Source organism: Rhodamnia argentea, chromosome 11, assembly GCF_020921035.1.
Source record: "Rhodamnia argentea isolate NSW1041297 chromosome 11, ASM2092103v1, whole genome shotgun sequence".
Taxonomy (NCBI): Eukaryota; Viridiplantae; Streptophyta; class Magnoliopsida; order Myrtales; family Myrtaceae; genus Rhodamnia; species Rhodamnia argentea.
The window spans coordinates 1,982,439-2,006,264 of NC_063160.1; the positions used below are offsets into that span (position 1 = coordinate 1,982,439).

The 23,826-nt window shown below is 38.0% G+C and overlaps 1 protein-coding gene and 2 pseudogenes across 1 annotated transcript; 2 read left to right on the forward strand and 1 right to left on the reverse strand.

The window, feature by feature from the left end:
- Positions 1–409: 409 nt before the first annotated feature.
- Positions 410–7,924, forward strand: LOC115731548 (annotated as a pseudogene).
- Positions 7,925–13,678: 5,754 nt separating this feature from the next.
- Positions 13,679–17,524, forward strand: LOC115733646 (tyrosine N-monooxygenase-like). Its single transcript, XM_048272576.1, has 3 exons — positions 13,679–13,785; positions 15,756–16,611; positions 16,898–17,524. The coding sequence occupies exons 1-3, from the start codon at positions 13,679–13,681 to the stop codon at positions 17,522–17,524; spliced, it is 1,590 nt and encodes a 529-aa protein (XP_048128533.1).
- A 2,219-nt stretch (positions 17,525–19,743) lies between these two features.
- Positions 19,744–20,308, reverse strand: LOC125312828 (annotated as a pseudogene).
- Between the last annotated feature and the right edge of the window lie 3,518 nt (positions 20,309–23,826).

Below are 23,826 nucleotides of genomic sequence, written 5' to 3' on the forward strand. Positions count from 1 at the left end.
GAGCATGTGGGAGTTTTCGATGTCTTCCGGAGACGTGCGACCAGTCAAAACGCTCATATCGACGAGAAGGGTCTAGTTGATGGACGAAGTTTCCAAGGAATGGTGTGGCTTCTCTCTTGACAATTTGGTAGGACAGGCCAATTTATGCTGTGCCTCCTCGCAAGACATTGCTCATAAAGAAATTTAAAAAACAAAATGATATAAGACAAGTTCCATGTGCTAACGGCACATGTAGGGCACTTAATGCACTAAGATTCCTCTTTGGAAAGGATTTAATCATCGAGGCTTTGTTTGGTCGTCTTGACGTTCATGAAGTCCAGTTAAGCTCCGTTGAGTTGAGCTTAGCCACGGAGCAGCTCTAGATCCAGCCATAGAGCTCCTCCCTAGTGAGGCCAAGTCGAGCTCGGTCATGGATCAAGCTCATCCATGGAGGAGCCATCGTGCCTCATCGGTGGCACCTGAAGTCGGGCTCAGCCATGGATCAAGCTCAGCCATGGAGGAGCCGTCATGCCTCATCGATGGCACCTGTTCACCAAGGTTCCAGTTTGGAGATTATTTAACCTTTTTTTTTTTCTGTTCTATCCCTAACTCTCTCCTCTCTGACTTTTGCTCTGCCTATTTGCAAAGCATGGGAGTTGAATCACGCACATATGATACTAATACTCCCACCCCTCAATCTCTTTATGAGCAGAGCCACATGCCTATTGACGAGTATTTAACCATTGAGCTGTTAGAAACTAAACAAGTTCAAAACTAAACCATTTGAGATTCCAATGCGGAAAGTTTTTCGATACTTTCCGAAAAAACTTTCCAAATTTTTATCGTGTTACTCTTCATCCATCTTGCAGTAAAAAAAAATTCCAGCAAACTTGTGACCAAGCACTATAATATGCATACAATTTGGTTCATACACCCCACCTAATATCCAGCAAAAATGCCATACTCGCAAGCACGTGCTCCTAAATTGTTGGTCGGCCTGTTTCTATAATACAAAGCCAGAATACTAGGCTTCTAGCTTCATTGGCTACAAGTCCCACTAATGGTACTTTTCTCGCCCTAATAATTGTCATCACATGAGATGAGATCCATCTCTCCAACTCGCACACGATACCTGCCCTAATCCAATGTATCATCCATTTACGTAATCATAATTGGCTATTAATCTTGCGCCACATCCTCTTCATTGAAGTTGGAAGCACCACGGACTAACGATTATCTAACAAATAAATAGAAAATTCAAAAAAAATTAAAAGATTGTTAAAATTTGTCTACGTTAGCGTCGGCACCCACGTCAATAATTTTTTTTTTATCAAAATTGGCTGAATAGACTAAATTTGCAAAAGATGAAAAAGTTTAGGTCTCAATAGGCAAAAATTAAAAAGTTTAGAATTGAATTGGCGAAAATACAATAAATTTAAGACTTTTTAGATAATTTTCTCCTCCAATATGTGTCGAGCCTCTTTGCATGACCTTGTTCCAAAAGGTTATCAAAAGAATGGTACAAACTTCTTTCCATGGCGTACAAGTCCATCTTTCAAATCAGAACATAATATCTACGTGAACTTCTTTCCTTTTCTTATGGATGGTTCAATTAATTATCGGGAACACTTAGCAGAAGTCCAATACCTGATTCAAAAACCTTACCTACTAAGTAGAGATTAAAGAATGACCAAGACCATCAGAGGCCTGTCCAAAAAGAAATAATTAACACAGACTTCAGTGAATAACGACACTTTTGGTCAATCCTAAATTGATAAGGAGATCAATTTAACTTCTTCTTCTTCTTCTTCTTCTTCTTCTTCTTAATTGATAAGAAGATTTGGCCCCAAAAAAAAAAAAAAAAACAAATTGATAAGAAGATCTAAATCCTTGGCAATATGACGAGCACCTTGACTTGCAGATTTATTGGTCACTATATCTCCAATAAGAAATAAGAAAATGCATTGATCCTCTGAACCCTTGCTTTTCCAAAACTATCCAAAGCAAACAAAATGATCTCCGCCAATTTTATGGCCCTATTCTTCATAGTTCTGATCCTTTTCCTTGTACACATACCGAAATTAAAGTTCAGGAGCATCCACAAAAATGGAAAATGTAGGTTAAGCATACGCCTCTCTCTTGTTAAGAGGGCGGCGAAATCACTTAGTTTGATATAAATTCAGTTTCTTTGGTCCCTTTTTTTTTTCAAATTGTGGGAAGGGTTTTTTCTTCGGGCCTCTTTACTTTGTGAAAGGTTTAGTGCTGCGCACAAGTAGCATTACAAGTAGGATGAAGCCTAAATGTTGTCAGCCTCGCTAGCCCTCGCCTCTGGCCAATCATTGGGCAATCTGCTAGTGGAAGACGGATAAGAAGAAAAAAAGAAAGAAAAGAAAAAAGGAAAAAAAAAAGAAAAACAGAAATAAAAAATTTGAAAAAATATCAAACATTATTAAAAATTGTCACGTTAGCGCCGACTAACCAAATTAGCTGAATGGACTGAATTGGCATAAATGCAAAACGTTTAGGACTCAATTGGCATAAAAAAGGAAAGGTTTCGGACTCAATTGGCACAATTATAATAGGTTTAGAACTTTTTTGGTAATTTTTCCTAAACTCAAATGCCAGCATCTAGATGTGCATAGACTTTAGTGATTTGACTGCCAAAGTCCTGAAGTTTTGTTCTAAAGATAAATGCATTAATGCCTCGAACAATAAAGATTGAGTTATTTCATACTAGGAAGATAATCCTCTGTTTCATCGGTGTCTAAACCACTTCTCGACTGTTGATGCATTAGGTATGCGTTTTAATAGTCTAGATATCGTTGAAATGCTCATAAGAATACCTTGTTGGGTTCAAGATCGATATCAAGTCTCCGATCTGCTTCCACTTTCAATGTACCAGATCAGCTCTACCGTGATTTCATGCGATTCTTTTGTTTCATGTTTTGAATTTATGCAATCGTAAGGATTGCAGAATGTAAGAGTTCTCCCATTTACTTTTATTTGTAATGATAATTTGTTGAGCAAACTAGTTTCGTGATAATTTAGAAATTTTGTAGATTTGTGATCTGTACGTGATCTTTCTATTGTTGTTCGTGAAGATATATGCATACTAAAGGCATCACCTTCTTTCCAGGACAAGAGAATAGGGTAGAAAAGGGTCAATTCAATCTGAATAAGGTTTAGGTATGGGTTGTTCTAATTGAGTTCATCCAATCAATTTGGCCAGAAATCGCCGACGAGTGTAATTTTTAATAATATTTTAAAATTTTTCAGTATTTTTTTCTTTTTTTCTTTTTTATTTTCTTTTGTTTCCGTAGCGGCCAGCTAGGGTCCCTAAGGCCTTTGCCGGCCACTGAAAAATGAAAATAAAAAAATTTAAAAGAAAAAAAAGGAAAGGAAAAAAAAATGAAAACATGTGTTATATATTTTTGGCATAACCAAGTCTCTAAGCTCACGAATTTGTGGTTCATAGAAGTAAGCAGGCTACTGCATCTTAATTGGCCCCGACCTAGCCCATAGGAGCGACTTTTAAGAAAAACCAAATGGCATAAAAGAGAATGACATAGTCGTCCTTCCTCCTGAAAGATGCAGTCTCAAACAGAAACCAACAACTTGTTATCAAAATATATATCCATATCCTTACATTTATGATAAACCAACGGGTTAGTTACAACATCAGAGCTTTTATAATCCGTCAAAAAAAAAATATTTACATTTCTTACTCAACTAAACTCAATAAATGTCATCTCGGACATATATACAACTCCCACAAACCATACCCAAAAATCATACTCCAAAAAGTGCTCATTAATAGTGCTCTCAAACCATAACCAAAAATCATAAAAAGGTTTGGAATGATTGGCTATGAGCAACCATACCTCAGTGAATAGTACATCTATTTTAAGCAGATCAAGCAATCACTAGGCATATATAAAGCAATATCATAAACTCACACTCTAAACCTAAAATATAATATACACATCTAATCAAATATGTGTTGTTTTATTTCAATAGAGATTCATACAAATCAGAATTACCCATTTAATCCATCACCGCAATTCAAATATCATGGTCAAGTCCATCGATCAATCTTATTAGATCACGCGTCAATGGTCCATTCCATTGATCAATTTCACCGTGGAGACAGGTAGACTCATCAAAGTACTCTTTATCCTATCTTTTTCAGTCGAACACATCAATGGTCAATTCCATGCTTAATATCAAACTCCGGGCTCTAAAGATGGCTCCCATGAAATATATGGGGAAAAGCACATTAGAAGTGTCATAACTTTTATACGATATTCACTTGAATGCCATAATTTTCAAAACGTTCACTTAAATGTCATAACTTTCAAAAATTGTTCACTTGAGTGCCATGTTGACGTGGACGCCGAAAAAGCTAACGTGGCACGCCGGAAAGCTGACATGGCACACTGAAAAAGTTATTGTAGAACTCAAGTAAACCATTTTGCTCCGACGTAACTCTCAAGTGAACGATTTTTGAAAGTTATGGCACTTAAGTGAATGTTTTGAAAGTTATGGTACTTAAGTGAACGCCGTACACAAGTTATGGCACTTATAATATACTTTTCCCAAATATATGTTATCGTGTAGCACTTAGCTCTTGACCAACATATATCAATAGTACAAGGCCGTAGGGCCTCCCACCAGATTCGCATCATTATGTAGCACTTAATCCTTGACTAACATATATCAATAGTACAAGGCTCTAGAGGTGGCTCCTACGAGACTCGTATCATTGTGTAACACTTAACCCTTGACTAACACATATCAAGTTTAAGACCTTAGGAGGTAACTCCCACATAACTCGTGTCACCATGTAGCACATGACCCCTTACTACAAGGTCCTAGAGGTAGCCCCCACGAGACTTACATCACCGTGTAGCACTTAGTCCTTAACCACTGCATGTCACAATTTGGTTTCACAAACCAAAACATAGCCTTTCACAAATAAATTCTTTCCACAATACCAATTCAAAATTCTCATTATTTGGTTTCACAAAATAAAACATATAATTTTTCTCAACTTAGTTCATCAGTCAGAATCCTCTTTCATGAATAATTTCTCAAATCTTTTCATAACCTATCTCATAAATCAAATTTACAAAGTAATACGCCTACCCTTTTGAGAAAGATTTCTCAAACCATCTCACAATAACCCAAAAAAGTGGTAAAAATAAATATCCAGCTTTATGCAACAAATATGGTCTTTTTAGTTCATTATACGTCAACGCATAGGTTTTATTAAAACTAAAGAAGAGGTCAGCACCATTCACCTAGGAATGCTCAAAAGCCAAACGATGAAGCTTACTCGAACCAACCATATTATAATCCAATCAATTAAATAAGCATCGACGTCAAAACCAAGTAAAACATTACCACAACAACGAAACAACTATACCAGGTTTAAACACTAACAAAAGGATTCCGCTCCTCAACAAATTGCCCGCTCAAAGCACATATTTCAAGTTAACCGCAATGCAAAACTTGCGCATCAACTTGGTCAGATCACAACTCTCTCCATCGAGCTTCGTTTCAAATTAACTTACAATCTAAAGAAAGCCTTTCTAAATAATAGAAAACCCATAGCTTGTGACCCAAAATATAGTTGGCAGCCGACGAAATTTGGCCCGAAAGGGACTGATCATGTAATGTTCATCACAGGCACTCGACTTTGAAAATTCATTTCGGACAAACAACTCCAAATCGAGTTCTGTAAAATTCTCTAGCTCCGCAACACCTCAAACTACCATTCCCTCATAATTTATCAGTTTAATGCCTCGCAATTCAAATTTCATATAATTCCGAATTTGAGCCCTAGTTTTGTAAACGATTCTGATTATACGAATAGAGGGTTTATATTCTTAACGGGCATTGCGAATTGAAGTCAAATTAGTTTGGTGAGGCTCCTTGTGACATGTGCTCCTTCCCTTTTTCTTTCTTCTTTCCCGTTTCATTCTTTTCTCTTTCTTTTCTTTCCTTCTCTTTTCCTGGGAGCTTTCCTTTTATAACATTTCTTTTTTCCCTTTTCTTCCTTTTTGTTTTCTTTTTTGAGTTTTGATCGACTTTTTCCCTAGGGAATATTACGATAATTTATGAGAACGCCAAGTTGCAATTAATAGTTGATTGAGAGGGCCCGTGATAAGTACAAACGCCATTTCACAAGGTGGATTGTTTGCGCCCGTTTGGCAATCCATTAAACTCTCTCAAGGTTCACATAAGGAGGATCGCAACAGTACTTGAAGACCTCCCCTCAGCCGTAAGACAACTCTGTATCATGTCTTGTGGTCTAAATAGCATCGACACTGATACGCAACATTAATTATAGTTCGATTAAATTTCTAGTAATTAATTGTTTGATCATGCATTAGGGGTTACGTGACCGATGTGAAGACCAAAGCCATCCAGGAAGTGAGCTATGGTGCAAGCAAAGGGTATTGCAGCTCACAAATTTCTTCATTTGGATCAATGCATCATTTATTTTCCATTTGTCTAGTTTTACCATTATAAAAAGACAATGGTAAATAATGTTTCTTTTTAAAGCATACAAGGCAAATAATGACATCACTGTAGTTCAATGAAAGAATTAATGCTCCGTTTGTTTTGTGGAAAATGAATGATTTTGAAAATATCCATTTAAACATGATCTCTTATGTCACTTACAAAGTAAAAAATGAACGAACGAAAATTATTTCCATGATCCACGAAATATTTAGATATAAATTGTTGTCAGTAGTGAAACATTTTTCATTAACTAATTATGTCAAGCGATACAAGCGATTATTTTTAGAATTATCATTTTACAAGAAACAAACAAAGCCTGAAGTCCACTCGTGTAATGTGAACATTTGGAAAATTAACACCTTTTTAATATTTCTTAGGAGTGGAGATGAACAAAGAGCGGTCAACCGTAAAGTCTTATTACAGGTCTTGGCGGCGGAATTGCCGCCGAATACCATCCGCTTCTCTTCAAAGCTCACTTCCATTGAAACCCAAGTGGAACAAGGCTCATCCATTTGCATCCTCGCGCTTGAAGATGGAACTATCATCAAGTCTAAGGTACCATAACTTCTCACACTTACGATCTCTTTCTGATTTTCAGTGAGGATCTTGTAGTAAATTGAGGCTTTGTAGGTTGTGATCGGATGTGACAGGTTGCATTCTACGATTGCACGCTAGTTAGGGCTCGTCTCACCAGTTGATTCGGAGCGGTCTGCAATTCGCGAGCTGTGGATGTCTCGATGAGGGCTGGTTTTGTTCCTCTCAACGATAAGGAGATTTACTGATTCTTTCTTTGCAAAGCCCCTCCAAAAGCTATTAGTTCCCCTTTCGTCTGCAATTTAAATAGGCTTGCCTAGTAACAACTTAACCTTTATCTAATAATTTTTTCTGTCGTCGTCACATCTACATTTCAGGTGTGGACATTGGAGGTGACCCAAATTTACTACTAAGAGAAGTTGTTGACAACTTAGCCAAAAACTTTCCTCCCCTGTACCTCGACGTCGTCGGCCACTCCGACCTTTCCACCTCGACGTGGGCCCCGCTGATTTTCCGATACTGGTGGGACGTCATCCTTGGAAACCTGACCCGCGCGAACATCACGGTGGCCGGAGACGCCATGCACCCCATGACGCCGGACTTGGGCCAAGGCGGGTGTTCGGCCCTCGGGGACGCGGTCGTGTTGGCTCGGAACATCGGAAGCTCGATTTCCAAGCTAGGCAAACTCGAGACGCGTGGCGTCGGGTTCGCGCTCGAGAGGTGCGCGGGGGAGAGGTGGCGGACCAAGCACTATAATATGCATGCAATTTGGTACATACACCCAACCGAATATCCTGCAAAAATGCCATACCGGCAAGCACGTGCTCCTAAATTATTGGTCGACCTGTCTCTATATTACAAATCGAGAATACTAGGCTTCTAGCTTGATTGGCTACAAGTCCCACGAACGATACTTTTCTTGCGTTGTGATGACATTCACCTCTCCAACATGCACACGCTACCTGTCCTAATCCATTGTCATCATCCATTTACGTCATCATAATTAGCGATTAGACTTGCGCCACATTCTCGTCATTGAAGCTGGAAGCAACTCGTACTAACGATTATCTAATAAAGCAAATAGAAAATTAAAAAAAATATATTAAAAAATTGTTAAAAATTGTCCATATCAACGTTGGCGCTCATGTCAGTAATCTTCGATCAAAATTGGACAAATAGACTAAATTTGCAAAAGATAAAAAAGTTTAATACTCAATTGGCAAAATTAAAAAGTTAAGACTGAATTGACAAAAATGTAATAAGTTTAAGATTTTTTGAATAATTTTCTCATCCAATATGTGTCGAGCGTCTCTGCATGACCTTGCTCCTAAAAGTTATCAAAGAATGGTACAAACTTCTTTCCATGACGTGAAAATCCATCTTTGAAATCAAAACATAATATCTATGTAAACTTCTTTCCTTTTCCTATGGAGAAGGTTACTTATATGATTATCTCTATCACTGAAATCACAGTGGTTGTTATTTTGATAGTCAGTAATTAAAGTTTTATAAATGGTTCAATTAATTGTTGGGAATACTTAGTAGGAATCCAATATCTTCACCCGGGAAGATCACCAATAGCGAGCTCGTCAACATATCTAGTTGCACTCATCTTCATTTAAAAACTTAAGCCAGTAAGTTATAGATCAACTAGAATATATTAACTACTTCATACCACATCAATTTTCCAATGTAAGACTTCTCTAACATAACTCGCACTTATATCTCAACATCAATATCGAAAGGATAAGCAAAATGGACAGCGTTGCACAAAAGTAGCACTACCACAAGCGGGATGGAGCCAAAATGTTGTGAGAGGAGGCACGGATAATTCTAGTGAATTCATATGCTAGTGTCCAATTGTGGAGAGCTCCTGAGAATAGAATGATTATCATTCGCGCCCTTAATAATTCGATTGCCAAAGTCCCGAACTTCAAAAATGTCTGAAGTCCACACGGCTAAAAAAGCTCCTCGAGAATCTTTGTTTGTGTGATTAGTCTTTTCACACGAATCCGAGCGGATGTTTCGTGTCACTTGTCCGCTTGGAACATCCACTTGTCTGATAATTAATATAAACTTGATGGGGGTGACTACGGTCATGTCATTGGTTCAAGCAATATTTGAGGGAAAAGCAATTTCATCATCAATATCAATTTAGAGAATTGATTATATAACAACATTTGAATGACTGTAACACTAACAGTCTATTTTGAGCCATAAAAAATAAATCGCGAGTAATTAAATATTATTATGAGATCTACTTTTTTAAGGATTTATAGCTCACCCCATACGGTTATTTTCACAATCACCCAAAGACTGTTGTCTTAGTAAAGTCCATTAATTAATTACAAAACATGTTAGTCACGGTTCAAGAATATCCTATCCTTAATTCGCCAAAGGCCACAATGCCTTTACGATATGCTTTGGAATATCCAACATATTGTGCTCCAAAAGCACCAAGTGAACGAAGGCTATAATGAGGTTCATTGCACAATTAAAACAGAATGATCTTCTGAGGTTTATGAAATCATAGAAGATACAAAGCAGATTCTAGAAAATAGCAATGTATCGAATAATATCCCTAGCTACTAAATGATATTTCTAGCAAGTTTAATATGCTCAACGACCAAACTTCTAATGCGGTTGGCTTATTGCTACCGAGCGTACGGCTCATTTCCATGGTTCAATTCCTCTTTAGCTCAATCCATTGGTCGATGTAAGGTTTTGGCTTTAGGAACAAATGCATTTGTGCCTCAGACAATTAGGCTCCATTTGTTTCATGTAAAAAAACATAATTTGAAAATAATATTTTTCTGAAAATGACCGCTTATGTCTCTTGCAAAAATGAACAAACAAAAGATATTTTCATCCTTCATGAAAATATTTAAATATAAATTTCTGACGATATGGAAACATTTTACACTGGCTAATTATGTCAAGCGATATAAGAGAACATATTTTGGAAACATTTTCCAAATAATTCATTTTTCGCGAAACAAACGGAACCTAAAACTTAGTTATTCATAATTGGGTGAGGATCGTCTATCATGTAGAGTGCTTTCATCGGTGTCTCAATCACCTCTCACAAGTTGATGCATGTGAACAAGGTACACAAACCGGACAGGTCTTTCTGGTAAGGTTTCTGCTAGGAAACCTCGTTCCTATTAATCTAGAGACCAAACAATGAACAAGACCATGAGAGGCCTGCTCAAAAAGAAATAATTAACACAGACTTTAGTGAATAACGACACTTTTGGTCAATATTAAATTGATAAGAAGATCAATTTAACTTACTTCTTCTTCTGATCAATATTAAATTGATGAGAAGATCAATTTAACTTCCTCCTCCTCCTCCTTCTTCTTCTTAATTGATAAAAAGATTTGGAACAAAAAAAGATAAATTGATAAGGAGATCTAAATCCTCGGCTATATGACGAGCACCTTGACTTGCAGATTTATTGGTCACAATATCTCCAATAAGAAATAAGAAAATGCATTGATCCTCTGAACCCTAGCTTTTCTGAAACTATCCAAAGCAAACAAAATGATCTCCGTCAATTCTATGGCCCTACTCTTCATAGTTCTGATCCTTTTCCTTATGCACATAATGAAATTAAAGTTCTGGAGTATCCACAACAATGGAAAATGTAGGTTAAGCATACGACTTTCTCTTGTTAAGATGGCAGCGAAATCACTTAGTTTGATATAGATTCAGTTACTTTAGTCCTTTTTTTCTTTTTACCAAATTGTGGGAAGATTTTTTCTCTGGGCCTCTTTACTTTGTAAAAGGTTTAGCATTGCGCACAAGTAGCATCACAAGCAGGACGAAACCTAAATGTTGTCAGCCTCACTGGCCCTCACCTCTGGCCAGTCGTTGGTCAACAGGCTAGAGGAAGATGAGGCATAAGAAAAAAAGAATGAAAGGAAAAAAAAAAAGAAAAAGGAAATAAAAAATTTGAAAAGAAGTTGATGCATTAGGTACGCATTAACAGTCTAGATATTGTTGAGATGCTTATGGGATACCCTGTTGGGTGTAGGATCGATATCAAGTCTCCGATCTACTTTTACTTTGAATGGACTAGATCAGCTCCAAACGTGATTTCATACCATTTTTTTTATTTTTGAAATTTATTTAATAATGAGGATTGGGGAATGTAAAAGTTCTCTGACTGATTTTTATTTGTGATAATAATGTGTTGAGCGAACTAATTTCGTGATAATTTAGAAAATTCGTAGATTTGTGATCAGTACGTAAACTTTCTATTGTTCTTTGTGAGGATATATGCATACTAAAGGCTCCATTTATTTGGCGAAAAATATCTATCAATAAAATATTTTTCGCATTTTCCAGCATTTGGTACACGGAAAATAAGCTAAATCAAGGAAAATATTTTTCACCCGTAGAAAAGACTCCATCAAAAGTGGCGAAAATAGAAGAGGAAAACATTTTCCTCATCTCTTTCACATTTTCTTTATCTTTAATTTTTTTTACTTTCTTTTCATTTTTATTTATTTTTTTAAAATTGGTCATTTTAATTTTAAATTTTAAATTTTTCTCGTTTTATTTTTTATTTTTCTCTTTTCTTCTATTCCTTTCTTCTTTGGCTAGTTGCCGCCCATAGTCACGGCGGGCGATCGGCCTAAGGGGAGTGAGGCGAGGCGTCACTAGCCTCAAGCGAGGCTAGGCTTTGTTGGCCTCGCCGGCAAAAGCTCGATCCTCGCCGGCTTGTGGCAAGGCTCAAGCTTTCTGCGGGCGAGTTGCCGGCCGTCGTCACGGCCGCCGACCGACGGAAGGTGGGGATGGGTAAAAGAAAAGAAAAACGTAAATAACAAAAAGTAAAAAATAAATAAAATTTTGATTTTTTAAAAAAGGAAAAAAAGAAGAAGAGATAAAATAAAAATTAAAAAATAATTAAAATGAGTGTATGGAAGAAAATCCAATCAGATTTTCCATATCAAACAACATAAAGTGTTTTCTAGTACATTTTTAGATTTTAATCAAACGCCAGAAAATGACTTGCTAGAAAATATTTTTTGAAAATGCCAAATTTTTTTGCGAAACAAATAGAGTCTAAAAGGATTACCCTTTTCCGGGGGAAAAAAGTCCGAGCGGATGTTTCGTGTCACTTGTCCGCTTGGAACATCCACTTGTCTGATAATTAATATAAACTTGATGGGGGTGACTACAGTCATGTCATTGGTTCAAGCAATATTTGAGGGAAAAGCAATTTCATCATCAATATCAATTTAGAGAATTGATTATATAACAACATTTGAATGACTGTAACACTAACAGTCTATTTTGAGCCATAAAAAATAAATCGCGAGTAATTAAATATTATTATGAGATCTACTTTTTTAAGGATTTATAGCTCACCCCATACGGTTATTTTCACAATCACCCAAAGACTGTTGTCTTAGTAAAGTCCATTAATTAATTACAAAACATGTTAGTCACGGTTCAAGAATATCCTATCCTTAATTCGCCAAAGGCCACAATGCCTTTACGATATGCTTTGGAATATCCAACATATTGTGCTCCAAAAGCACCAAGTGAACGAAGGCTATAATGAGGTTCATTGCACAATTAAAACAGAATGATCTTCTGAGGTTTATGAAATCATAGAAGATACAAAGCAGATTCTAGAAAATAGCAATGTATCGAATAATATCCCTAGCTACTAAATGATATTTCTAGCAAGTTTAATATGCTCAACGACCAAACTTCTAATGCGGTTGGCTTATTGCTACCGAGCGTACGGCTCATTTCCATGGTTCAATTCCTCTTTAGCTCAATCCATTGGTCGATGTAAGGTTTTGGCTTTAGGAACAAATGCATTTGTGCCTCAGACAATTAGGCTCCATTTGTTTCATGTAAAAAAACATAATTTGAAAATAATATTTTTCTGAAAATGACCGCTTATGTCTCTTGCAAAAATGAACAAACAAAAGATATTTTCATCCTTCATGAAAATATTTAAATATAAATTTCTGACGATATGGAAACATTTTACACTGGCTAATTATGTCAAGCGATATAAGAGAACATATTTTGGAAACATTTTCCAAATAATTCATTTTTCGCGAAACAAACGGAACCTAAAACTTAGTTATTCATAATTGGGTGAGGATCGTCTATCATGTAGAGTGCTTTCATCGGTGTCTCAATCACCTCTCACAAGTTGATGCATGTGAACAAGGTACACAAACCGGACAGGTCTTTCTGGTAAGGTTTCTGCTAGGAAACCTCGTTCCTATTAATCTAGAGACCAAACAATGAACAAGACCATGAGAGGCCTGCTCAAAAAGAAATAATTAACACAGACTTTAGTGAATAACGACACTTTTGGTCAATATTAAATTGATAAGAAGATCAATTTAACTTACTTCTTCTTCTGATCAATATTAAATTGATGAGAAGATCAATTTAACTTCCTCCTCCTCCTCCTTCTTCTTCTTAATTGATAAAAAGATTTGGAACAAAAAAAGATAAATTGATAAGGAGATCTAAATCCTCGGCTATATGACGAGCACCTTGACTTGCAGATTTATTGGTCACAATATCTCCAATAAGAAATAAGAAAATGCATTGATCCTCTGAACCCTAGCTTTTCTGAAACTATCCAAAGCAAACAAAATGATCTCCGTCAATTCTATGGCCCTACTCTTCATAGTTCTGATCCTTTTCCTTATGCACATAATGAAATTAAAGTTCTGGAGTATCCACAACAATGGAAAATGTAGGTTAAGCATACGACTTTCTCTTGTTAAGATGGCAGCGAAATCACTTAGTTTGATATAGATTCAGTTACTTTAGTCCTTTTTTTCTTTTTTACCAAATTGTGGGAAGATTTTTTCTCTGGGCCTCTTTACTTTGTAAAAGGTTTAGCATTGCGCACAAGTAGCATCACAAGCAGGACGAAACCTAAATGTTGTCAGCCTCACTGGCCCTCACCTCTGGCCAGTCGTTGGTCAACAGGCTAGAGGAAGATGAGGCATAAGAAAAAAAGAATGAAAGGAAAAAAAAAAAGAAAAAGGAAATAAAAAATTTGAAAAGAAGTTGATGCATTAGGTACGCATTAACAGTCTAGATATTGTTGAGATGCTTATGGGATACCCTGTTGGGTGTAGGATCGATATCAAGTCTCCGATCTACTTTTACTTTGAATGGACTAGATCAGCTCCAAACGTGATTTCATACCATTTTTTTTATTTTTGAAATTTATTTAATAATGAGGATTGGGGAATGTAAAAGTTCTCTGACTGATTTTTATTTGTGATAATAATGTGTTGAGCGAACTAATTTCGTGATAATTTAGAAAATTCGTAGATTTGTGATCAGTACGTAAACTTTCTATTGTTCTTTGTGAGGATATATGCATACTAAAGGCTCCATTTATTTGGCGAAAAATATCTATCAATAAAATATTTTTCGCATTTTCCAGCATTTGGTACACGGAAAATAAGCTAAATCAAGGAAAATATTTTTCACCCGTAGAAAAGACTCCATCAAAAGTGGCGAAAATAGAAGAGGAAAACATTTTCCTCATCTCTTTCACATTTTCTTTATCTTTAATTTTTTTTACTTTCTTTTCATTTTTATTTATTTTTTTAAAATTGGTCATTTTAATTTTAAATTTTAAATTTTTCTCGTTTTATTTTTTATTTTTCTCTTTTCTTCTATTCCTTTCTTCTTTGGCCAGTTGCCGCCCATAGTCACGGCGGGCGATCAGCCTAAGGGGAGTGAGGCGAGGCGTCACCGGCCTCAAGCGAGGCTAGGCTTTGTTGGCCTCGCCGGCAAAAGCTCGATCCTCGCCGGCTTGTGGCAAGGCTCAAGCTTTCCTGCGGCGAGTTGCCGACCGTCGTCACGGTCGGCGACCGACAGAAGGTGGGGATGGGTAAAAGAAAAGAAAAACGTAAATAACAAAAAGTAAAAAATAAATAAAATTTTGATTTTTTAAAAAAGGAAAAAAAGAAGAAGAGATAAAATAAAAATTAAAAAATAATTAAAATGAGTGTATGGAAGAAAATCCAATCAGATTTTCCATATCAAACAACATAAAGTGTTTTCTAGTACATTTTTAGATTTTAATCAAACGCCAGAAAATGACTTGCTAGAAAATATTTTTTGAAAATGCCAAATTTTTTTGCGAAACAAATAGAGTCTAAAAGGATTACCCTTTTCCGGGGGAAAAAAGTAGGGTAGACAAGGGTCAATCCAATCTGAATCACGTTTGGATAAAGGTATTTCGAATCTCGATCCAGTTAACATTACACATTTCATGATCTCGTCCAAAAACCTGGCGGGTTATTTTCTGGATTAAACGGGGAATTTTTCAGAGGCTTGTCTGTAAGCTACTTACCTCTTACACTTGGACAGTAAAAAATGACCAAGACCATGAGAGACCTATCCAAAAAGAAATAATTAACATAGACTCAAGTAAGTCAATGACAATTTCCTCATTCTAAATTGCAAGTGGATTCAAATCTGCCGTGTGGCGAGCACCTTGGCTTGCATATTTATAGGTGTCTCTCCCTCAAAGAAGCAACAAGAAAAAGCTTAGATCCCTTTAAGCCAAGCTTCTCCTAAGCCATCCAAAGCAACAAAATGATCTCCACCATTTCTGTGGCCCTACTCTTTATAGTTCTGATCCATTTCCTTGTACACAAGACGAAATTAACGTTCAGGTGTATCCTCGAAAATGGAAAATCAGTGCCCCAACTTCCCCCGGTCCTTCCCCGTGGCCCATCATTGGCTGTGTACCCGAAATGCTGCGGCAAAAGCCAACTTTCCGGTGGATACATCGCCTGATGAAGGAGATGGACACCAACATTGCATGTATCCGGCTGGGCAATGTTCACGTCATTCCCGTGACGTGCCCTGAAATCGCCCGAGAATTCCTCACGAAGCACGATGCCAAATTTTCATCTAGGCCTCCTTCGATGGCATCACGAACGTGCAGTGGCGGATATCTCACAGCAATTCTAACTCCTTATGGCACTCAATGGAAGAAAATGAGGAGAGTTCTAGTTTCAGAAATAATTTCGCCTGCAAGACATCGTTGGCTCAAGGATAGAAGAACCGAAGAAGCGGACAATCTGGTTAAGTACATCTACAATCGAAGCAAAAGCTTGAGCCAAACTGTAAATGTGAGGACCGCCACCAGACAATACACTGCAAATGTGACGCGACAAATAATGTTTAGTAAAAGATGGTTCGGAGAGGAAAGGGCAGACGGCGGACCGACCGTTGCTGAGGAAGAGCACGTTGAGGCGGTTTATACTATACTTAAGTATTTATTCGCATTTTGCATATCTGATTATTTTCCTTGGTTGGTAGGGCTTGATTTAGATGGTCATGAAAGGTTAGTTAAAGAGGCTATCAGCACTGTGAAAAAATATCATGACCCCATAATTGACTCGAGGATCGGAAAATGGAGGAGGTTCGGCCATTCGAACGAGGAACCTACCAGCGATGAGCCTCATGATTTGCTTGATGTTCTGATTACGCTCAAAGATTCCGAGGGAAAGCCACTACTTACACTAGAAGAAATCAAAGCACAAGTGACGGTAAGATGCAAACATGTACACGCTAGCTTCATATTCTTTGTATTTCAAATAGATATCTATATTATATAAGTATATATACATTGGTACGTCGTCAAAATGTAATTTTTACATGAACATAAACTCAATTTACCTTGTCTCTCTCTCAAGAGTGAAGAGCCTACCAGATATTACCATCCTCTATTCATTGTCTTTATTATTGTAAATAAAATATTGATGGTCTAAAAGATACATAGGAAATTTATGGATGAAGTTCAAGAACATAACCTGGCAAAACGTATATTTGCAGGAAATAATGTTCGCAAGTATTGACAATCCCGCAAACGCAGTTGAATGGGCCTTGGCCGAGATGATAAACCAACCCGAAATGCTGAAGACAGCAATGGATGAATTAGACAGGGTCGTTGGTAAAGAGAGACTGGTCCAAGAATGTGACATCCCACATCTTAATTACATCAAAGCGTGCGCTCGAGAAGCCTTCAGGCTCCATCCAATCAGACCTTTCGTCCCTACGCACATGGCCATGTCCGATGCTGTCGTTGCCGGCTACTTTATCCCAAAGGGAAGTCATGTGCTGTTGAGTCGTCCTGGTCTCGGGCGAAACCCTAAGGTCTGGAACAACCCACTCGAGTTTCGGCCGGAGCGGCACTTGACTAGTGAGTGCACTGAAGTTCAGCTCACAGAGCCAGACTTACGCTTCATTTCCTTCAGCACCGGACGGCGCAGCTGCGTGGCTCCGTTGTTTGGGACTGCAATGACAGTCATGCTTCTCGCTAGGATGGTTCAAGGGTTTAACTGGAAAGCACCCCGTGATGTCACGAGCATCAACCTTGATGAGTCCATCGAAGATATGTTTCCCGTTGATCCGGTCATTGCTCATGCCGAACCGCGTTTGCCATTACATCTCTATCCGTGAGAGTTACTTGCAAGAAAGTGAAAGTTGACGTTGCTTAGCCTGTTATGGACAAGGAGTCGCAAGGGTCACTGGTTGTCTCCGCCGACGGCGAGATGGCAGCATTATCCCTTCAAAAACCGTTCCCTGCTGTCTGTCTTTATCTAGTTTGTTTTCATATGTAACGCCCCTCTTGCTGCTGTATCATTACTTGTGGAGAATTTTCATAAAATGCCATGCACTATTTTAAGATTGAATTCGATTGCACTTTCACAGTAAATTTAACATTCCTATTAATAAAATTAAGGAATTTTATATAAGTTTCCTCGTAAAGGTACCAAAGATCTTTTCACTTTCACGCCTAAAAGCATTGGCTTCTTGGGCAGACCTCGCCGGTCGTCCAGATATTGATCTTGTTACCAATTGGATTACATAGAAAAGAAGTCATGTTTAGTGGGAAAAATATAGTTTCCAATGAATCTCTTTTTTATTTTGAACTTTCAGTGGACTATGATAGTCCTTAGATAATTGCTTAGTAAACCTTCTGTGACTCGAACTTCTCAATCCAATAGAATGGGAGTTCGCCCAAAATGATACAAAGGGAAGTGAGAGAAAACTTGGCTAAGGATTTTCCACTCATATATAATTTGACTACATCGCGTTTGGCGCTCTCTTGTGCCCCATTGATGTTTCCGAATGGTGGTGACACGATCGTATTTGGAAATACAACCTGATGGAATCACAGTGGCCAGAGATGCTTTGCACCCGATGATCCTCGACTTGGGCAAGGGTGGATGTCCGGCGTATGAAGACGGGGCGGTATTAGGACAGCACATTGGGGATTTGATTTCCGAGCACGGCTGTCAAATTCGATGTTCTTTTTTCTGAGTCCATTTGGGTTGTCCTTCCACATTATCTACTTGAAATGAAATGAGGTTGTTCCCGCCTAAAAAAAAAAGGAGAGGTGATGTGGGGCAGCGACAATGATTTCACTGGTGTGTGGTCCTGTTTTCGTAAGGGTCGAAGACAGTTCACGACGTCAAATTGGCTCCGAAAAGCTAGGGTTGCAACAACATTGAAATTCGTTTCCTCAAAACGAGCAAGTGAAAAATCGAAGAGGAAAAGAAGAAATCAAGAGCAAAACGATTGTCTTCCACTTCTTCATTTATCTATCGCGCTAAATATTCAGAAGATAATTTGTCCCAATTCGAGGAATTAGGTTTAGAGATTTGACGCAAATAGATGGCCAAACGAAGTTGTTACGCATTACTTTTGCTGACTTCACTTTGCCGGCGAGTCATGTTGAACAGTCTGTACTATAATATTGCCAAGTCAGATTTTCAGTCCACACAAATTGCCGGTGGTAGTTTAGTGACATGTTTCAACTTTGATAATGGGATTTTCGAAGTGAAAATTGGGCGTGAAAATCCAGGAGATCAAGGGGCCACAAATATATAGTGCGCCTAGACTTGCAAACGTGTACATGTAGGAAATTTCAAGAGTTGAAAATCCCACATAGCGATCCACAAACACATAGTGCGCCTTTTTTTTTCCACTTTAATCAATGTAGTTTGGATTTTGAGTTTGACCTACCAAGTTGTGTGCTTCTTCTCGCTTCGAGCATGCAAAATTCATTGAAAACTTTGTGACAAAGAAAAATATTTTTCATAAATATCATTCATTTCACATTGAGAACGCATCAAATCCTTGTAACATGCCAATATATAGGCTTGTGTATAAGTCTTCATCTTTCTATAAGTCTTCATGACGAATTCCAAATGAAATAAATGAACTACTTCGTCTTTTTCCTGCTTCTTTTTTCGTTAGAAAATAGATAAATGACTTGCACAATTCCAAAAAGTTTAGGACTGAGTAAACATAAAAAAAAGTTTATGACTGAATTGACATAATTGCAATATGTTTATGATTTTTTTGATAATATTATCCACCAATGTTGGATACTCTTGAGCTTTCCTTATCCCAAAAGATAGCTAAAAGGTAAGATTTTTCTTCACACTTATGAACCGACTACCGGGTCTTGTCACATCCATTGTAAGATAACCCAACACACTGTACGAGTGTCGGTTAACTTAAAAACCTCACATCCTGTGACCAAATGGGACATAGGAGTGGTAATTAATACATAAAATTATTCATAATTCCTCTCGAATCACGGGAGCACATGACAGGACAAGAAATGTCGATTTTTATTTTCATGTACTTCATGTTGGAGCCAATAACTCTCAAGGATAGAGACGTAATGGCAAACGCGGTTCGGCATGAGCGACAAGCGGATTAGTGAGAAACATATCCTCAAAGGACTGATCGAGGTTGATGCTAGTAACATTAGGCGGTGCTTTCCAATGAAACCCTTGGACCATCCTTGCGAGAAGCATGACCGACATCGCAGTCCCGAGCACAGGAGCCACACAGCGGCGCCGCCCCATGCTGAAGGAAATGAAGTGTAAGTCCGGCTCAATAGCATGTGGCTTCCCTTCGGGATGACGTACCCGGCGATGACGGCATCGGACATGGCCATGTGCGGAGGGATGAAAGGTGGGATTGGATGGAGGCGAAAGCTTTTCGAATGCTTGCTTTGATATAATTAAGATGTGGGATGTCACATTCTTGGACCAGTCTCTCTTTACCAACGACCCTGTCTAATTCATCCGTTGCCGTCTTGAGGATTTCGGGTTGGTTCATCATCTCGGCCATGGCCCATTCAACTGCATTTGAGGGATTATCAACAGTTGAGAACATTATTTCCTGCAAATACAGATTTGGATAGGTTCTGCTCTTGCACTCCATCCATAAATTTTCGATGTAGCTCTTAGAGCCTTAAAATTTATTCAAAAAACAAAAAGACAATGCATGAAGCATATAATTCAAGTGAAATTTCATTTCCCTAGTTTATCTTCTTGTGTATTTTTTAGTAGGCAAAGGGACACCTCAAGTGCCAATATTTGTGTGCAGCGCTCACTTTGGTGCCAATTTTTTTTTTTTTTTAGATTACTTAAGTGCCAATTTTTTTTAAAATTATTATTTAAATGCCAACTCCGATAAGGTCGCGGGAATTTCTTTCCGTTTGCACTAAAGCGATCGTTTTTTCTCCGATTTGGCACTAAAGTGATCGTTTTTTGAATTAACCTAAGTGCCAATTTTTTTTATAAAAAAATGATTATTTAAGTGCCAACTCCGGTGAAGTCGCCGGAATTATCACCGTTGGCACTAATGTGATTGTTTTTTCTCCAATTTGGCACTTAAGTGATCTAAAAAAATATATTGGCACTAAAGTGAGCGTCGTACACAAATATCGACACTTGAGGTCTATCGCTTACTTCCCAACCAGCTTCACCGCTTATGTCTATGACTATAATCAATCACCAATGCAACGTCAACTATTGATGAATTATTATCACTTCCTTACTTCGTGGCACGAAAGAGAGCTAAATGATTTGCGTCTTTGCAAAAGGAAAGTCATCTCTCGAAATTCATGGTAGCTATCAAATTAAATCTCTATCATTCATCTTCTAGCCAATTCAATCCACCATTGATGGATTGCCTTCGGTTTCGCTTTGATAGATACTTAGTTGCCACCTCCAGCATTTCTCCAGAAAATGCAAAGTTAGCACAACCATCCACATACATCAACAAATGGAATGAGTTAGGGTTTGCTATTTTCCTAGGATCCGTAGAAGATAGATCATTATGATCTAATCATTCATGTTACTGTTTATGTCTTAGGTTGATTTGGTACTTTTGGAGACAAGACGTCCAGATATTCCGAAGCATATCCTATATTCTAATTCAAGACAGTAAATGTTCGACCACTGATCACATGTTCGGCATTAACCAAAATTTATAAGACTTTGACTACCGACCATCAGGAAAGAGGATGTTCCAAGAAAACAAGTCAAACAAACCAGCCGTCGTGATTCCAAGAACACAATTTATAAGACTTTAACTAACATTTAAAAGATGGACTTGTACTTTTTTTTTTTTTTTTTTGGGTCGAAATGGACTTGTACTTCAAAGTCTAAGAAATATGTATATCCAAAGAGATGCTCTCCACAAAGTTTGCCTTAAAGGATTCATCTGGGCTGTTCTAATTTTCGTCCTTGGTGGAGGAGGCCTGAGGCGCGTGGCGCCCACACGCAGCATTCGTTAGAGGTGTGCCGGCTCGTGTGCCTCCGTCCGGCGGTGGACGGAGGCGTGTGACCACTCTATTTGTTTGTATCGACGAGAGCTATCCAAATATATTATCAAAACTAACTTTAATCGAAAAAAATACATAAAAATGGGCAAAAATAGTAACATTCAGCTTGGTCGCCACCGCCGCCACCGCCGTGGCGCGTGGGGGAGCATGTGGGAGTTTTCGACGTCTGCCGAAGACGTGCGACCAGTCAAAACCCTCATATCGACAAGAAAGGTCTAGTTGATGGATGAAGTTTCCAAGGAATGGTGTGCCTTCTCTCTTGGCAATTTGTTAGGACAGGCCAATTTATGCTGTGCCTCCTCGCAAGACACTGCTCATAAAGAAATTTAAAAAACAAAATGATATAAGACAAGTTCCATGTGCTAACGGCACATGTAGGGCACTTAATGCACTAAGATTCCTCTTTGGAAAGGATTTAATCATCGAGGCTTCGTTTGGTTGTCTTGACGTTCATGAAGTCCAGTTAAGCTCCTTCGAGTTGAGCTTAGCCATGGAGCAGCTCTAGATCCAGCCATAGAGCTCCTCCCTAGTGAGGCCAAGTCGAGCTCAGTCATGGATCAAGCTCATCCATGGAGGAGCCATCATGCCTCATCGGTGGCACCTGGAAGTCGAGCTCAGCCATGTATCAAGCTCAGCCATGGAGGAGCCGTCATGCCTCATCGATGGCACCTGTTCACCAAGGTTCCAGTTTGGAGATTATTTAATCATTTTTTTTCTGTTCTATCTGTAACTCTCCCCTCTCTGACTTTTACTTTGTTTATTTGCAAAGCGCGGGAGTTGAACCACGCACATATGATACTAATACTCCCGCCCCCCAATCCCTTTATGAGCAGAGCCACATGCCTATTGACGAGTATTTAACCATTGAGCTGTTAGAAACTAAACAAGTTCGAAACAAAACCATTTGAGATTCCAACGCGGAAAGTTTCTCAATGCTTTCCGAAAAATCTTTCCAAATTTTTATCGGGTCACTCTTCATCCATCTTGCCGTGATAAAAAATTCCAGCAAACTTGTGACCAAGCACTATAATATGCATACAATTTGGTTCATACACCCCACCTAATATCCTGCAAAAATGCCATGCTCGCAAGCACGTGCTCCTAAATGGTTGGTCGACCTGTCTCTATTATACAAAGCCAGAATACTAGGCTTCTAGCTTCATTGGCTACAGGTCCCACTAATGATACTTTTCTCGCCCTAATAATTATCATCACATGAGATGAGATCCATCTCTCCACCTCGCACACGATACCTGTCCTAATCCAATGTCATCATCCATTTACGTAATCATAATTAGCTATTAATCTTGCGCCACATCCTCGTCATTGAAGCTGGAAGCACCACGGACTAACGATTATCTAATAAATGAATAGAAAATTCAAAAAGAATATTAAAATATTGTTAAAAATTGTCCGCATTAGCGCCGGCACTCACGTCAGCAATTTCTAATCAAAATTGGCCAAATAGACTAAATTTGCAAAAGATGAAAAAGTTTAGGTCTCAGTAGGCAAAAATTAAAAAATCTAGGATTGAATTGGTGAAAATGCAATAAATTTAGGACTTTTTAGATAATTTTCTCGTCCAATATGTGTCGAGCCTCTCTGCATGATCTTGTTCCAAAAGGTTATCAAAAGAATGGTACAAACTTCTTTCCATGGCGTACAAGTCCATCTTTCAAATCAAAACACAATATCTACGTGAACTTCTTTCCTTTTCTAATGGAGAAGGTTACTTATATGATTATCCCTATCTCTAGCCAGTAATTGAAGTTTTATGAATGGTGCAATTAATTATTGGGAACACTCAGTAGAAGTCCAATACCTGATTCAAAAACCTTACCTACTAAGTAGAGACTAAACAATGACCGAGACCATGAGGGGCCTGTCCAAAAAGAAATGATTAACACAGACTTCAGTGAATAACGACACTTTTGGTCAATATTAAATTGATAAGAAGATCAATTTAACATCTTCTTCTTCTTCTTAATTGATAAGAAGATTTGGAACAGAAAAAGACAAATTGATAAGAAGATCTAAATCCTTGGCGATATGACGAGCACCTTGACTTGCAGATTTATTGGTCACAATATCTCCAATAAGAAATAAGAAA

Excerpts from the sequence above, each read along its gene's own strand:
- LOC115733646 (XM_048272576.1), top strand. The coding sequence starts at position 13,679 with ATGATCTCCGTCAATTCTATGGCCCTACTCTTCATAGTTCTGATCCTT. Across the intron at positions 13,786-15,755 it reads CACAACAATGGAAAATGTAG|TGCCCCAACTTCCCCCGGTC; the intron begins GTTAAGCATACG and ends ATGGAAAATCAG. Across the intron at positions 16,612-16,897 it reads AAATCAAAGCACAAGTGACG|GAAATAATGTTCGCAAGTAT; the intron begins GTAAGATGCAAA and ends GTATATTTGCAG.